The sequence below is a fragment of the Triturus cristatus genome, chromosome 3_2, assembly GCF_964204655.1.
Source record: "Triturus cristatus chromosome 3_2, aTriCri1.1, whole genome shotgun sequence".
NCBI lineage: Eukaryota > Metazoa > Chordata > Amphibia > Caudata > Salamandridae > Triturus > Triturus cristatus.
Window position 1 is genome coordinate 661,755,829 of NC_140584.1, and position 16,240 is coordinate 661,772,068.

The 16,240-nt window shown below is 48.8% G+C and overlaps 1 protein-coding gene across 1 annotated transcript in view; it reads left to right on the plus strand.

Annotated features, from left to right (window-relative positions):
- PTTG1IP (PTTG1 interacting protein) overlaps window positions 1–16,240 on the plus strand; it is a 232,575-nt gene that overhangs the window by 193,090 nt on the left and 23,245 nt on the right. The window contains exon 6 of the mRNA XM_085648636.1: window positions 191–237. Within this exon, the coding sequence (XP_085504762.1) occupies window positions 191–237 (47 nt within the window). The remainder of the gene's footprint in view (window positions 1–190; window positions 238–16,240) is intronic.

Below are 16,240 nucleotides of genomic sequence, written 5' to 3' on the forward strand. Positions count from 1 at the left end.
TGCTAATTCTATTTTTACACACTAACGGCTCTGGACCCCAACTTCAAAAAGATTGCTTTTTAGGGTGAGATAGACTTCATTTATAGTCCTTGTTAAAATGCATGTCTATGATTTGTAGGTTTCTGATTAATGAAATGTATTGTGAGATCATGAAATCAATACTAACATTCACGTTTTTGCTTATTTATAGGCGAAGCGAAATGAAGAGCAGACATGATGAAATTAGGAAGAAATATGGTATGTTTAATTCATATTTGGTTTTCTTTATAATTTTTTGTAGCAGACCATTTCTGACCGAAGTATTTTGCATGACTTGTGCTGGCATGGTAACCTCTTGTTTGCATTTGTATCTAATGAGTGCAGCGCCCTACTGTTTGGCAATGCCTTTCCTAAATGCCCCTCTATGCTTTTTTCTGGTTCAGGCTGTCTACAGACATATTTGCAAGACAAATAAATGCAGTTACTGTTTTGTACCTGAATCTAATTGTGAACCAATTTGAAGCTGATTAAGTTAACCACAGTGGCATAAAGTGTTTTAAAGATTATTTGTGTAGTGCAAATGCTGAAGATGGGCTGCAAGCTTGTTAAATCGTTACTCATATTTTTTTGTTCCGTTTTGAATTTTCTTTTTTTGCTTCAGTCTTCAAGTTTAAGGCTATTACCTTCCAGTCTGCATCTATAAACTATATACATGTATCAATCAATGCATTTGTAGAGCGCACTACTCACTCGTAGGCACTAGGGGGATGGAGGGGGGGGACGTGCTGCTACTGTTCGAACAGCCAGGTCTTAAGATGTCTCCTGAAGGTCAGCAGGACCTGGCCCTGTCGCAGGTGGATGGGGAGGCTGTTCCATGTCTTGGCGGAGATGTGGGGGAATGATCTGCCGCCGATGGTCGATCAGTGGATTCGTGGAACGGTGGCGAGGGTGAGGTCAGCAGAGCGAAGCTGGCGTTCGGGGTGTAGAAGGTGAGTCGTTTGTTGAGGTATGCCAGTCCGGCGTTGTGGAGTGTTTTGGGAGTGTGGGTGAGGAGCTTGAAGGTGATCCTCTTGTTGACTGGGAGCCAATGCAGGTCTCTCAGGTGGGCAGTGTTGTGGCTGTGGCAGGGGATGTCGAGGATGACGCGTCCAGAGGCGTTGAAGTATTTTCGGGAGTTTGGCCGTGGTTCCCGCGTAAAGGGCGTTGTCGTGGTCCAGCCTGCTGCTGATGAGGGCCTGGGTGACCGTCCTTCTGGTTCCGTTGGGGATCCATCTGTTGATCTTGCGAAGCATGCGGAGGGTGTTGAAGCAGGAGGTGAAGACGACGTTCACTTGCTGGGCAATTGAGAGTGCTGAGTCCAGGACGAACCCCAGGTTGCGTACGTGGTCGGTGGGAGTCAGTGCAGCTCCCGCGCTGCCGGCCACCAGGAGTCGTCCCAGGCAGATGGGGTGGAGCTGAGGATGAGGACCTCTGTCTTGTCAGAGTTCAGTTTTAGGTGACTGTTCTAAATCCATTCGGCGACGGCCTTCATTCCTTCGTGGAGGTTGGTTTTGGCGGTGGCGGGGTACTTGGTGAGGGAGAGGATCAGCTGGGTGTCGTCGGAGTATGAGACGATGTTGAGGTCGTGCGATCGGACGATGTTGGCGAGCGGTGCCATGTAGACGTTAGAGGGTCGGGCTGAAGGATGATCCTTGGGGTATGCCGCAGGTGATCTTGGTGGCTTTGGATCGGAATGGAGGGACGTGGACTCTCTGGGTTTTGCTGGTGAGGAAGGTGATCCAGTCCAGGGCTTTGTCCGGATCCCCACGTCCTGAAGGCATGTGTGTAGGGTGTGGTGGCAGACGGTGTCGAAGGCAGCGAAGAGGTACAGGAGGATGAGGGCCAAGGTTTTGCCGTTGTCCAGCAGGGTCCTGATGTCGGTGGCGGCGATGAGGGCGGTTTCGGTGCTGTGGTTGCTGCGGAATGCAGATTGGGACGAGTCCAGGGTGGTGGTGTTCTCAAGGAAGTGGGTCAATTGCTTGTTGACAATCTTCTCAATTACTTTTGCTGGGAAGGAGAGCAGGGAGATAGGCCGGAAGTTCTTGAGGTCCTTTGGATCTGCCTTGGGTTTCTTGAGTAGGGCGTTGATCTCGGCGTGTTTCCAGCTCTCCGGGAAGGTGGCGGTCTTGAAAGAGCTGTTGAGGATCTTCGGGAATTGGAATGTGATGATGGAGCTTGCTTTGTTGAAGATGTGGTGAGGGCAGGGGTCGGATGGCGAGCCAGAGCGGATGGTGTTCATGATTTTGATGGTGTCTTCATCGTTGACGTGGTTCCAGGAGAGCAGAAGGCCAGTGTGGCTGGGGGGCGGTGAGTTAGAGGTGTCTGGGTGGGGGGATCTGGGTGTTGAAGCTGTCGTGGATGTCTGTGATCTTGCTGTGAAAGAAGTTGGCTAGGGAGTCGCAGAGGTCTTGTGACAGCAGGATGTCGTTGGAGCTGGAGTTGGCGAGTTCCTTCACGATGTTGAAGAGCTCTTTGCTGTTGTGCGCGTTGTTGTTGATGCGTTCCTTGAAGGAGATTTTTCGGCGATTCGAATGAGTTGGTGCTTGCGGCTGGCGTTCTTGAGGGCAGCATGGTTGTCTGGTGTCTGTTCGTGGCGCCACTTTTTCTCAAGTCTTCGGCAGGTCTGCTTGGATGCCTGGAGGTCGATGGTGAACCAGCTGGTCCTTCTCTTTGTGCGTCTGTTCGAGGGTTTCTTGATCGGGACAAGAGTGTTGGCGCAGTCGTCAATCTATTGCCTGAGGTTGCGGGTGGCTGTGGCTGTGTCTGTGTCAGAGGGGTCTGTTGGTGGGTATCGGGTGAGGGTGGTGATAAGCTGGTCGTTGGTGACCTTGTTCCATCTGCGGTGGGGGTTACGTTGAGGGTGGTTGTGCGTGGTGTGTTTCCCGAAGGAGAAGTGGATGCAGCGGTGGTCGGTCCAGTGGAGTTCGGTGGTGTGGCTGAAGGTGACTTGGTTGCTGGCGGAAAAGATGGGGTCGAGCGTGTGTCCGGCGGAGGGGGTGGGTGTCGTGACAAGCTGTTTGAGTCCGAGGTTGGCGAAGTTGTCGAGCAGGGTGGTTGAGTTGCTGTTGTTGGCGTTCTTGAGTTGGACGTTAAGGTCTCCGAGGAGGATGTAGTCTGCGGAGGCCAGGGCGTGCGTGCTGACTATGTCGGTGATGGAGTCGCTGAACTGTGGCAGTGGTCCGGGGCGTCTGTAGACGAGGGTTCCTCTGAGGGTGGTGTTGGGATCGATGTGGATCTGAAAGTGCAGGTGTTCGGCGGTGCTGAGGGTGTCTTCAGTTCAGCTCAAGATTCTGAGGGTATTCCTGTGGACGATGGCAATTCCTCCTCCCAGTTTGTTGGTGCAGTCCCAACAAACCGGAAGGAAGAATCGACAATGTCTGGCGCTGAGGAGGGGTTCATCCAGGTCTCGTCAGGAAGGCGACGTTCGGGGAGGATGAGTCGAGTACGTCTCCGAGTTCGACGGCGTGCTTTTGGACGGAGCGGGTGCTGAGTAGCATGCATATGAGATGGTTGCAACCTGCCCTGCTGGGGGGGGGGGGGGAGGCAGGTCGTGCAGGTGTTCGGTCGCTGGTGAAGCTGCAGCTCCGGAAGGAGAAGGGTCTGTGAGTGAGCTTCGGGGTGGCCTGGAAGCAGGTGGATGATCTGCCGGCGTTGAGTTCGTGGAGAATGTTTGTGTCGTAGCGGCGTCGTGGCGTTCGCGAGGGCCAGGCGGTATGGTGCTGGGTGCAGTCCAGGCATGGACGAAACGCACACGGGTTTTCCTTAGGCGCGCCTTCGGCGTGGCCGCCATTAAGAAGGGGCAGTGGGAGGGAGGTGCAGCTGGAAGGCGGGTGCGGGGAGCGAATGGGCGAGCGAGGGGGGCGGGGCCGCAGGGGACACAGCGGCAGGAAGGGGAAGTGGCAGAAATGTCAATCAAGAGTCGCATATAGGTAAAAACTTGGAAAGAAAGGCGGCAGAATCAGGCAGAAGGAGCAAATAGGCTAAAAAGTGGAAAGAAAAGCGGCAGACAGGCAGATGGGCAAAAACCTGAGACAAACCTGGGAGCAACAGAGGACAGGACTGGCGCGAACTCGCGGCAGCAGGAACACGGGCACAATCAGGTGGAGCTGTGCGGCGTGGGGAGTGACCTGCCTGGAGACAGGGTCAAGGGTCGCTGTGTATGAGTAAGCATTTAAAAAAAAAAATAGGTTGTTGCTTAATAGTGCAACATATTTGCTATATGTTTCACAATCCTTATCATAACATTTTTGTTATGGCAATTTCAAGGTTTCTTTAAAAAAGAAATATATATTTTATTTGTTTTTTCTAGCAAATGGTGCCCAACAGTGCTCTCATAACAGTAATACTTTGGAGTGAACAGGTCTTTTCTCAATGTTACAACGACATATGATAAAAACAGGCAACGCATCTCGTTCAAGCAATCATCAAAGAGTATATCATTACAGTCAGTTTTGCGCAATAGTTAATTGGGGCTCTATTGGTGGGGAAGCAACCTAACTATCACCATCGTCTTTGCCATAGTACTTGATCCACAGACCCCTAACCTTAAAAAATTTCCTCAGGCATTCCCTTGCTTTATATGTAAGATTTTCTGCCACCATATACAGGTCAATCCCGGTTTTCCATTCCTGTATGGTTGGAAACTCCGGTGCTTCCCGATGTTTGGCTATGTTAGTTTTTGCCACCACCAGTCGCAGGTTTCTTGCAGAGGAGCTTGGCTCCTGGGAGGTCTACGTCTGAGGGTATGCCCTGGAGGACATGTATCGAGTCAACGGGAAGTGACTTCTGCAGGATCTTACCTAACTCCCCCAATACTTCACTCCAGTCTGATTGTATATTAGGGCAATCCCAAAGTGTGTGTAGGAATGTACCCCTGTCTTCCATACACCTCAGGCTGTGGGGGGGTGATTCTACTCTTCCAAATTTATGTAAGCGAGCACGGTCGTAGTAGACCATGTAGAGGGTTTTACATTTGATGAGCCCTCTCCCTCAGGTGCATCAGGGCTGCCCCAAGTCAGTGTCATACAGGTTACCCACCTCGCTGCCACATCTTTTTCTCAGTTTCTTTAAGGAATCGGGTATGTTATTATTAATTGTTTTAGATGTCCAGGAGATCGCCTTCGGCTCTTGTTCCCCTTGTTGTAGTCTACCCTCTGTAGGCGCATATTCAGGGATGTCGGTCATGTCTAGCCCTTCCGCCCTCCAGGCATGTCTGAGTTGTGCATATTTAAAATATTGTGTGTCATTAAGCTAGTAGTCTCATTGAAGGGAGCTAAAAGGAACCAGGTCCCCATCTTCCAAGTGATCACCCAGTTTGGACATCCCAATAAGTTCCACCTCTCTAAAGCCTCTTAATTTTCTAATTTCTGTCAGTCTTGACCCGAGCCATAACAGGGGTTTCACAGGTTATCCTAGTTTTCCCAACCCATTTATTTCCCTGCCTTTGTCCAGGTCTCTATTGTCATCTGAGTTGCCAGTAGCAGTTTCCCTATTCTCTTACCTCCATATAGATAGTGCATGTAGGGTCTAGAATGGAATTGACTTCTCTCTAGTACGTAAGTGGGATGGTGTTAGGGTGCATGGCCCCAGTCATTGATTACTATTAAGTGTGTTGCCCAGGAGTATGCCCTGATGTCCGGGAGAGTGATGCCACTGTTATACTGGTCGTGCTATAGCATCCGCAATACCACTATAGGGTGTCTCCCATTCCATAGTAGTTTCCAGACCTCGCCCTCTGTTTTGGTAAAAATCTCATCTGGGATCCTATGATTTGTGTTCTGGAGGACATATAGTAGTTTTGACAGGGTTTTCATTTTAAACATAGCTGCCTTCCCCTAGCAGCGTTAGAGTAAATACCCTCCACCGGACTACGTCCCCATGTAAGTCTGTCCGTATTCTCCATAGATTCCGATCTAAGCTGCGCTTCCTGTCTGACGTCACATATATTCCTAGGTATTTTACCCCTTCCCTATCTATACGTAGGCTCCCTGGAATCTCTAACGAGTATGGGTCTGATGGTAGCCCTTGTTCGTCCCCCTCTCAATAGGGAACTCCGCTGACAATATCTCAGTTTGACCGCGACTACTGGATTCCTATACAGCAGTGCTTTCCAGGCCAAAAACTTGTGCCCAAAATCAAATCTCTTCAGGACCTGCGTCAAGAAGGGCCAGTGTACTGTGTCAAAAACCTTTTCGGCATCTAGGGATAAGATTATTTGTGTCTCTCCTCTCGGCTGGATCATCTACAGGGAAATTATGGACCATTAGGAGATTGAATCTGGTTGATCTCTTTGGCAAAAAAACATATTTGCCCTTTTGTATTATGAAGGATATGACTGCAGTCAGCCTTGTGGCTTAGACACTTGCCAGTATCTTGGTCTCTGTTAGGGAGCAAGATCGGGCGGTTAGAACTGCAATTCAGGGCTGGCTTTCCTGGCTTATGCATTACCAATATTGTGGGCCAGCAAAGTTCTGGTGGCAGAGTTCACTTCTTTCTTGCCTCGATGTGCATTTTGAGTAGGTTGGGTCCAAGGATACCAGCATTTCTTTTATAGAACTCTACTAGTATTCCATTGGGGCCGGGCACTTGGCCCGCCTTTAGTTTGGCGATCACCGCCAGTATCCCTGAAAGTGTAATTTCTCCCTCTAGGGTCGCGTGATCCTCTGTCGTAAGAGTTTGTACATTTAACTGCGGCTAAAAATTCTTCTATATGAGGAGCCTCTGCAAGTGGTCATGCCCTATAGAGGTCTTCGTAGTAACATGCAAACTCATCAGCTATCTCCTGGTCTGTGTCATATATGATTAGATTGCTACCCTGTATGCTGTGAAACCAGCGCATTTCCTTCGTGGTTTGCTGGCCTTATTGCCCATGTCCTGAATCTGGTTTTGTGCTTCATTCTGCGCCAGCATTTGGTATTCTGTTCAGAAAATCATAATCCTGCAGAGGGTAAAGGGGTCTGATCCTGCCCCAAGGGTCTCTTCTAACTTCGCTCGGTCTCAGAGTACCGTTTTGAAGGCCTCCCAGAGTGTGACTGCAGACTCCACTGACTCCTTGTTTTCTGCAAAGTATAGCCAAGGGTCTATCCTAAGCTTCCACAAAACTGTCTTGTCCCATAGTTCTCAGGCATTCAGCCTCCACCCGGAACCCAGGCGATGAGGTTGTTCCCTTGAGGGTGAGACAGAGGGGCGGGTGGTTGGACAAGCCTCTGTCCATATAGTCAGCCCTGGCTATCTCTCCCACTTCTACTGCCGGGGCAAAGATATAGGCTAATCTGTAGCACATCCTGGGGGTGCCAGAGGAGAATGAGTATCTTTGGTCACGTGGGTGGCATCGACGCCATAGGTCCGAGAGACCCAGAATGTTCTCCAAGCGTGTCAATTGTGTGTGTCTCATCACTAAAGCCCCACCCTACTATGTGAAGTGAGGAGTCCACTTCTAACAGGATCTCAGCCATCTTATCTAGGGTTTGTTGTAGTTGTGGACACACACACACTGATAAGGCTGACCTCCCCCCTTCCACACATACCTCATACTACGTCATAAGTCCCATTGGGTTCTATCCAAGTCTTCTGGATCTGAAATGGGGGTGTTTTCCTTAGTAGTATTGCTACACCCCAGGAACCCTTTAGAAATCCAGCATGGTGTATGCCCCTCCATTTAAGAATCTACCCTGGGAGCCCAGTAGGTGGGTCTCTTGGAACAATATCGCATCTGGCTTAAGTAGTCTGATGTAGGTGGCCACCAGCCCCCACTTGACCTTGTTCCCAAGCCTGTTCACATTCCAGGTCATTATGGAGTACCCACATCTTTCCGGTGTCTCAACCCCTCCCATCTGTATGTCGTAACAATGTCTGAATGCACTCCCTGATGTGTTTGATGTCTGTCTCCTTGTTCGTGTCCATTTCACTCCTTAAACTTAACCACATTTCCCTCCCAAAAAACTGAACCGCAATAACCCATCTCCTGTTGCCCCCTTCATTCCCCCTCCTGCCTCTGGCGCTCATATCCCCATATGTCAACAAGACAACTACATCGCAGAGAGGGCCATAGTCTCTCCCCCGTGTTTCAAACTAGGTGTCCTCCAATTAAACAATTAACTGAACAAATCGCTCCTCTCTTTCAAACATTCACACTAGCTGTACCACTTACGTATCCGGGTGAAGAAAAACTCGCAATCACACACTCTCTCAATCCAAACACCCCAGCTATTTACCACACACGCCACTCACTGCTCACACAAGTCTTTTGGTCCAGGGGGAATAAAAGGAAGGCGGGCGAGTCTTTCTCTAACTGGACTAGACTGTACCTTGCTTGGCTCCCTCCTGGGCCACAATCTCCTTGCTTCTCCTTCCGAGTCACTCCTCAGCGCCCTCACTCATCCCCATCAGGATTCGACGTGTTCAGAGTCATGGTCGGTGTCTGTCTGGTCAACGTTCGATGTTCTTTGTCGGGCCATGTCTTAACGCATCTTCCTTCCTCTCTTCATGGTTCGTCCCTTACTTTCCATCAGTTTGGGATTTACGGCTTCCTTGCCATTGTATGTCCTCATCCAAGTCCGAGGATCGACCACCGCTTGTTCTGTTTCTATTTAACCACCCCAGTGAGCTGCCCCTTCCTTTTCTTGAGTAATTTTGCTTCTTGCTTGTCAAAAACCAGAGTTTGGGTCTGTTCCTCTCTGAGTGGGGCTGTTCCATGTTTTGCATTGTCTTAAGTTGTCGTCTCTCTTCAAGCCAGCTCCCCGCCTCTTGTGAGGAAAAATGTGTGACTTTTTACTGTATATTACTTTCAATTTAGCGGGGAAAAACTGCATGTCGGAGAGAGCGTATCTTGGCTATCACTGCAACACAAGTCTGCTTCTGTTTCTGGATTTCATGTGAGCAATAATGGAATATGATGGTGGATGATTCAAATTTGATTTCCCCCATTTGCCTCGACTTTCTAAGGATCATGTCTGTATCTTGAAAGTTCAATAGGCGGGCAGTGATTGCTCGTGTGGGTTTCCCTGTGGTGATCTAGCTTTTAGTGCCCTGTGTGCTCTCTTGATTCCTAAGCAGTTGGAGAGGTTCTCATCTGTAAAGGTGGCCCGAAGCCACTGTCCCAGAAATCCCACCATGTTGGTTTTCTCTACTCCTTCAGGGAAGCTCACCAGTCTGTTTCACCTTGCATCATCAACTCTATAGGGAAGATCTTTGGTCACCTCCCGTAGTCCTTTAACGTCCCACCCCATGGCCTGAGTCGCATCTTCTAGTTTGGACACTCGTCCCTCTGCTGCCGTCACTCAGTCAGCCACTTTGTGGACATCTTGTCTTAATAGCGACACTTCGATCGAATTTGTGCGATCTTGGTCTCTAGTGCCATCCTTGACAGCTGCATTGCAGTGAGGAGGGGCGTGTTGTCAGGCATTGTAGATGATGTATCTGAATCTGGCGTATTCTTCACTACCTTGGTGTATTTGTCTAACTTGCATTAGCAGGGCGTGTTTGGGTTTTCGTCATTCGCCATTGCAAAGTGACAGTTACCTTCTTGCCTCCTCCCTGTTTGGTTGACTATGCTATCCTCGGGCCTAGTGTCTCGCCCATATTGACATCTGCCTTATTTCAGGCCTGGTGCATATCCAAAGGAGCCACTGTTGGGTTTATGATCTCGACTGGGTCTGCCTGTGGATGCTCAGCCTCTCATCTCAGATTTGCCTTCATAGATCTTTATAAAGATCTATTGGCGTTTTTCTCTTCTTCCGACCTAGGTGTTTAGACCACGGGGTATCCAATCCCTCTATGCCTTTGGCTCCCCCAACGCGGCCTCTGTGCGGTTCAGGGATTCCCAGGATTAAAAGCAGGGCTCAGTTGGCTTAACCTCTTTCACTTCTACGAGTCTGGTCCCCACCACTCCTTAGTGCAAAGTGTTGCGTGGCTTATTCTAGACCGCGCCTTTCAGCCGTGTCCTGGTCACCTCCCCACTGTCTGCCACTCTCCTGGGCCCCGGCCCTCTCCCCGATTCTCCGCCGCTTCTCTCTCCCACCATCTCTGATGCCAGTCCATGCCTCTTTGAGCTGGGACTAGGAGGGGAGGGGGGTTTCATTCAGCTGCCCCCTCAGACTGACTTGGGCAACCTTCCCCTTTGCAGCAGTACTGGGCCTGCAAGGAGATGACACCCCATCTACCCCGTACCCGCCTCTGTCACACCAGGACGGGGCCACTTTGTCTGGGTGCCGGCATGCGCCTTCATCTCCTGGGCACTCAGGGAGTGCTCCTTTCTGGGGTCCGGGCCTGGCGACGAGTTGCTGGAGCACTTTCAAGCCAGACTGCTCCTGGTAGCGATTCGGGCTCAGCCCCTCCTCTCATCACTCTGGATTCGAAGCCTGGCAGCTACCATTTTGCCACGATTCCTCTATTCACAACGCTGTCGATTCCGTTGCAGCTGGAGTCGCCTCCCAGTCACACTAATTCACTGAGGTGCTAGGTATTATTGGACAGTGATTTTGGGGGTCCGATGTGGCTCGGTGGTACTGGATGTTAAAGGCCCTGAGAGGACCGAAGACCTCTGGCGTGGGGGAACGGATCGGTAAGGAGAGGAGGGTGCACAGAAGTATTATGGAGGTTTGCGGCAAAGAGCCCACCGCTTCCACCTTCTCAAAATGATCAGTTTGTGCTTCTCACGGTGCTCACTGTGCCCAAGGAGGCAAGCTCCTTGCGCTGCTTCTGTGACATCTGTCGGCTCCAGGCGGTGCTTTCCAGTGTACGCGCCCCATGAGACCCACTGGTGCCAGCATGTGACCGACCCTAGTAGTGCCTTCTTCTTACAATGACATGATGTCCGCTTTGTATACTGCCCATCTTTGCTGTCTTTTCACAGTGCCTCCTTACTGTCTTGCCCCAGTGCCGTCTTCTCTTGCTGTCTCTGGCTTCCTTCACTCACTTTTCACTAATTACTGTACCAATTACTGTACCTCACATGGTCTGTCATTGCCAACTTCTCAAACTGCCCTCCAATGCCAACTTCCTACACTGTCCACGGTGCCAGCTTGCCACGCTGCCCTCCAATGGAATCTGCTTGCTCTGCCCACCAGTGTCAGCTCTTTAAACTGCCTGCCAGTGGCAGCTTTTCACATTGACCCGCCTTGCCAGCTTCTCCCTTTCCCCAGACACTTGCATCTGAAGCTGCCCACCAGGGCCATCTTCTCATGCTGCACGTCACAGAGTTTACCTTGTCGCCAGGACACTATGGTGTGAGCCCTGGGATTTTAATTGTTATTCTAATGGATCCTTGCAGCTGCAGGCTTGATTCACTTCAATTTAACCTATTAGACTGACACACCTTAAAACAACCATTTGCAAAAGGAAGGCCCAGGACTGTGATCTCTGTGCCGTGTTGACATAAAGCCAAGTAGGGCAACCACGCCACTCTGGGCCATTAAGGACACGTTCAATGCAATAGGTCTCACATTTACGAGAGTTTAAGCTATTATTATTATTCAGCTTATAGAACGCCTGGTTACTCCAACTGAGTGTCCCCGCGCTAGAACTCCAACCGTGTCTTGACAGCTGCCCTGAGCCTCCCACCCTCCCTCCAGCCTGAGTCCCTAGGAGAACAGGTACAAAACTTCTGGCTCCCCCGGGGGGGTGCTGGAAGAGCCAAGTTTTTACTTTTTCCGGAACAAACTCTTCGACTGGCACGTCCTTAAGTCAACAGGTAGGTAATTCCAGGCCTTAGCCACAAGGAAGCCAAAAGAGCTCCCTCCAGCCCGTACCTTCCGCACCTTAGGTACAATCATCTTTGCCGTGCCCAACGACCTTAGGTAACTAGCAGGTCTATATGCGGTGAGAAGGGGGTGCAAAAAACTTGGACCTTTCTTATTGAAGATCCTGTGGCCAAAACACAGGGCCTTAAAGGTGACTCTAGCCTGTATGGGGAGCCAATGTAATTTTCTCAAGGCCTCCCCCACCGAGGCCCGCCTAGGAATATTCAGAATTAACCGAGCTGCAGCATTCTGAACTTTCTGCAGGATGTTCAGATTTCTTGTGGTCACCCCTAAGTACAGGATGTTGCAATAATCTAGACGTGACATGACAAGGGCCTGTACAGTGGTTCGTTTGGCATCTAATGGGAGTAAGTCCAGGATTTTTCGCAGCATTTTAAGACTGCGAAAGCAGGCTCCAGCCATAGCTGATATCTGCTCTGAATAGAAGAGGGTGACATCGAACCATACTCCCAGATCCTTAGCCTTAGGGGTCGGAGTAGGTCCCAGCTCCTCCGGCCACCACAAATGTGACCATAGAGAGGGTAGCTTACCAACTACCATCACCTCCGTCTTTCCCGCATTCAACTGCAGACAGCTGAGCTTCATCCAGTTAGCAAGCTCCCCCAAGCAGACCTTAAAATCAGATGCCGTTCCAGCCTCCTTTTGATCCAGGGTAACAATCAACTGTGTGTCAGCAGCATATGATACCATTTTTAACCCATGTCTCACCACAATATCTGCCAAGGGGGGCATATAGATATTAAATAGGGTAGGGCTAAGAGCCGAACCCTGAGGCACCTCTTGCGACAGAGGACATAGTCATTGTAAATGACAATGCCTTTTGTTTGGGTTTAAAAAAAATAAAAATAAAAACATTGTCATTTACAATGTCATTAGCTCAAACTAATGTGAATGCGAGACCTATTGCATTGCAAATGCTTGTTATGTTTATCTTTAGTACTCAGTGGGAGCACTTTCATTGCTCCCCATGTCTCCTGCCTGCTTGTTTACCCTCACATCACGCTCCTGCCTCCAACCTCTGCTCGTCCGTTGCTGTCCACTCCTCTCCTTTCCCTGCTTTATTGTTAAGTTTACTTTTTTTCTGTGGGCCCAACAGTTGCACACTATTACTGGCTGTCTCATTTTTTTCTTTTTGCAACTGTGCTCAGTTCTGTCATTGTTAAACAAAAATTAAATGTGCGTGTGCCGTCACAGAGGGTCATCCTTGGAACTAACCATAAAGCATTTTGTTTTTATCAGAGGTATGCTATTGGAGCACTAGAGAATTAGGTGCATACTCAAGCCGTAAGATAGTACAGGGTAAAGCTGGGGACCAAGCATGCTACAGCAGGATTAGGGGGCAGACAGGAGAGTTCGAGTTCATCTCATCTACCCACAAATCATATACCAGTCTCTCTCTAAATAAAATCAAACATTTCAATAAAAATAACCTTTTACACTAACTTTCATTTTCAACAGCCCATACAATCAAGTGTGACAGCCTAGAACGGTACATGTGCAAAGTATAATATTCTATGCATTACCACTACTGTGTGGGGTTGAGGAGCCACGACTCACTTGAAGCAAAACTTATGTATAACTCTGTACCGTCTTCTTGTTGGTACTGGATCACATAAATGACAGAAGTTGATTGGAATGTAAGATGTCTTATGGTGCAGGTTCTTTCGATAGTGGGCGTATTTCCAGATGATGACCCTTTTAGACCCTGCATTTGTTACATATATTTTTATTTCAGCTCTTACACCAAGTGCTCATAAACTTGGAGCTCTGCAATGATCGTGGGCTTTGGAAAAACATGTGGTTTTTCAGAAATAAGAAAAGTAGGAAATGTTTAATGCATGTTTTTATAGATAGAACCGGGTGGATGACAGTTTATCACAATTAGTAATCTACCACTTAATTTACGCTGTTGGTTTTCCAGTAGATATTCTTTACAACTGTGTACATGGCTAAATATGCGTCTTATTTAGACTACTTGCCTGTTAATGATGCACCTGTTGGCTCTTTGTACAGCTTTCACAATTTCTTATTCCTTAATGCAGAGGTGCACATCCCGAAAAGGAAGATAAGATTTATGCTTATTATTGCTAGTGGTGAATTTGATGGTGGAATTGATGCTGTTGGTGTAATTCTTCCAGTTTTCTGGGCCCTGCATTCATTGTAGAAATGAGTCATTAATGTTTCTTGGCCACAACAGGGATTTGATACTTGTCCATGAAGATATCAGCATAGGATGGAGTGACCGGAGTACTAATAAAAGTGCCCTGCACAGCAGACCACATTTACTATTGAAATTAAAGTTGTTGCATTTAAGTATGTCTTGTCTCGTTAATACGCACTTTGGCTGATGGCCTCTTAATAGTTCTATCACTAAAAGCTTCAGATAATGGCATCTGCTTGTGGCATACTGTCGTACAGCGAAATAACATCCAATGTAGATGGGAGGTTGTCATACTCCAATTCTCAGGTTTGGTTTATTTTTTCTATAATCTGAGGCGAGTGACTGTACCCTTAACAAATGATGGCTGTTCAAGGAAAATATGTTAAAGGTCAACAAATATTTTCTCAGTGGATGTGTGAGTTATTGAGATGGTTTGCAGGAAAGGGGTGTTAATTACGTTTGCAAGTATTTAAAGCCTCCAAGATCTAGGTCTCAGATGGATAATTATTGCTACTGTTGAGACTTGGACTTCTGATTTTACAACCACATTTTTTATTGCATTGTTTAATTCTTATTAGGATCGTTTCTCAAGGTTTGCAAATCTGGTCTCTGTTACTTGTCTCACTCTCTCGTCAGTATAATCATGTAATTCATTTAATTTACTGGCAACCACTTTTACTTCTTCTTCTGTAATAACATCCATTCTTAAAATTGGGAGAATCTTTTCTGTCTGCTCTAGTCACGATACCAAAATTCCTTTTGTGTCGATTTCCTTATAAGCTTGTTGATAGACATAACGTGCATTTAAAAAACCGTGTTCCTTTTTAAAAAACAGGATTCCTACCATATAGCGGGGCTGTTGAATGGATATGAAATATAGATCGGTAGAGCAATTTGAGAATTGTAGTTGAAGTACTGTGCAAGTCTGTGTTCCCTCTTGGAGGTTTTAAAGTCTCTCAACAAGTTGGAAGTATTATGTTCTATAAGTACAGTATAAACAGCGAGTCCCTTGCTCAGGAGTTCTGATGGATACATCTGCCAGTGGATTCCTCACCTTGTGAATATCCCCTGCGCCAGCAACATTTGGAAACTTTTGTAGCTCTCCACGCCGATGAGGACGACGTCACAGAAGCACAGCTCCGCTCGCGGCTCTGCTGACGTCACTGGATCCATAAGAGGAACTCGTCGGCGTGATGACGTCAGTTCCCTTTTTTCCGCGCCGTCGACGCTAACGGTTTTCAGGCACTCTCCGTAGCTTTGGCTAGTTACTTTGTTTTTCTGCTGGTGTCTCTCTTTCTTCTTGCTTCCTGTTTAAAAAATGTCGACAAAGAAGTCCGGATTCAAGCCGTGCAGGGAGTGCGGTAAGCACATGTCCATCATGGATCCTCACGAGGACTGTGTCTGGTGCCTGTCGTCGGATCATGACGTCGAGGGTTGCTCTTGCTGTCGAAAGATTGAAAAAGGAGAAGAGAGGTCGAAGACGATCCAGATCAAGGTCAAGGTCAGCGTCTAAGTCAACGTTGGCGCATGCTTCGAAGTCCAAGAAGCACAAAAAGAAGAAGAGGCATGGTTCTCAACACCGTTCGGATAGAGAAGTGGCTCAGAGATCGACCTCACCTATTCGATGTCGTAAGGACTTTGTGTCTCCTTCTCCTGTCTCTGTTCCTGCCTCTCCTGTTGGCCTGACCTCGCCTGCGGCTTCACCGGAGCATGCTCCGGCTCCATCTCCGACGCCGGCTCATTCTCCGGCTCCAGTTGAAGAAGATCCGGCTCCTGATGAGTCTTCGACTCCGCTGGCTCCACCGTAGGCGCCGATCGGCCCGAGTCCGGTTATGCCTCCGTCTGAGCCATATCCCCCCTTTCCAGGCCCGGGTCAAGATCCAACGCATTATTTGAATGCGATGTATGGAGTCTTCACTAGAGCGATGAACCCCTCTGGAGCACCTTCGGGTCCCATGGGTCCAATTGGCTTTCAATCTGGGAGTTCCTCAAGCCTACGCTCGGGCTCCTTTTATGCCTTTTTTCCCGGCGATGCCGTCTTGACATTTCCTGGCGCCGAGGACATCGACGCCGCTTCCATCTTCACCGGCTCCAGCTCGACCTCGTTCGACTCCGGCTGCTCCTCCGGATCCGTGTTCGAGGCCGGCTCTGGCGCCGTCAGTCAGTTACGGCGCCGCCGACGCCAGCTGTGAGGAGTCCTGGAAGAACAAAGGTACCACCAGGTTGAGGAGATGGAAGAGGGTGAGCTCATGGAGTCTGATGATTTGTTTGAGGAGTTGAAAGAAGCTAGTGGCCTGGATTT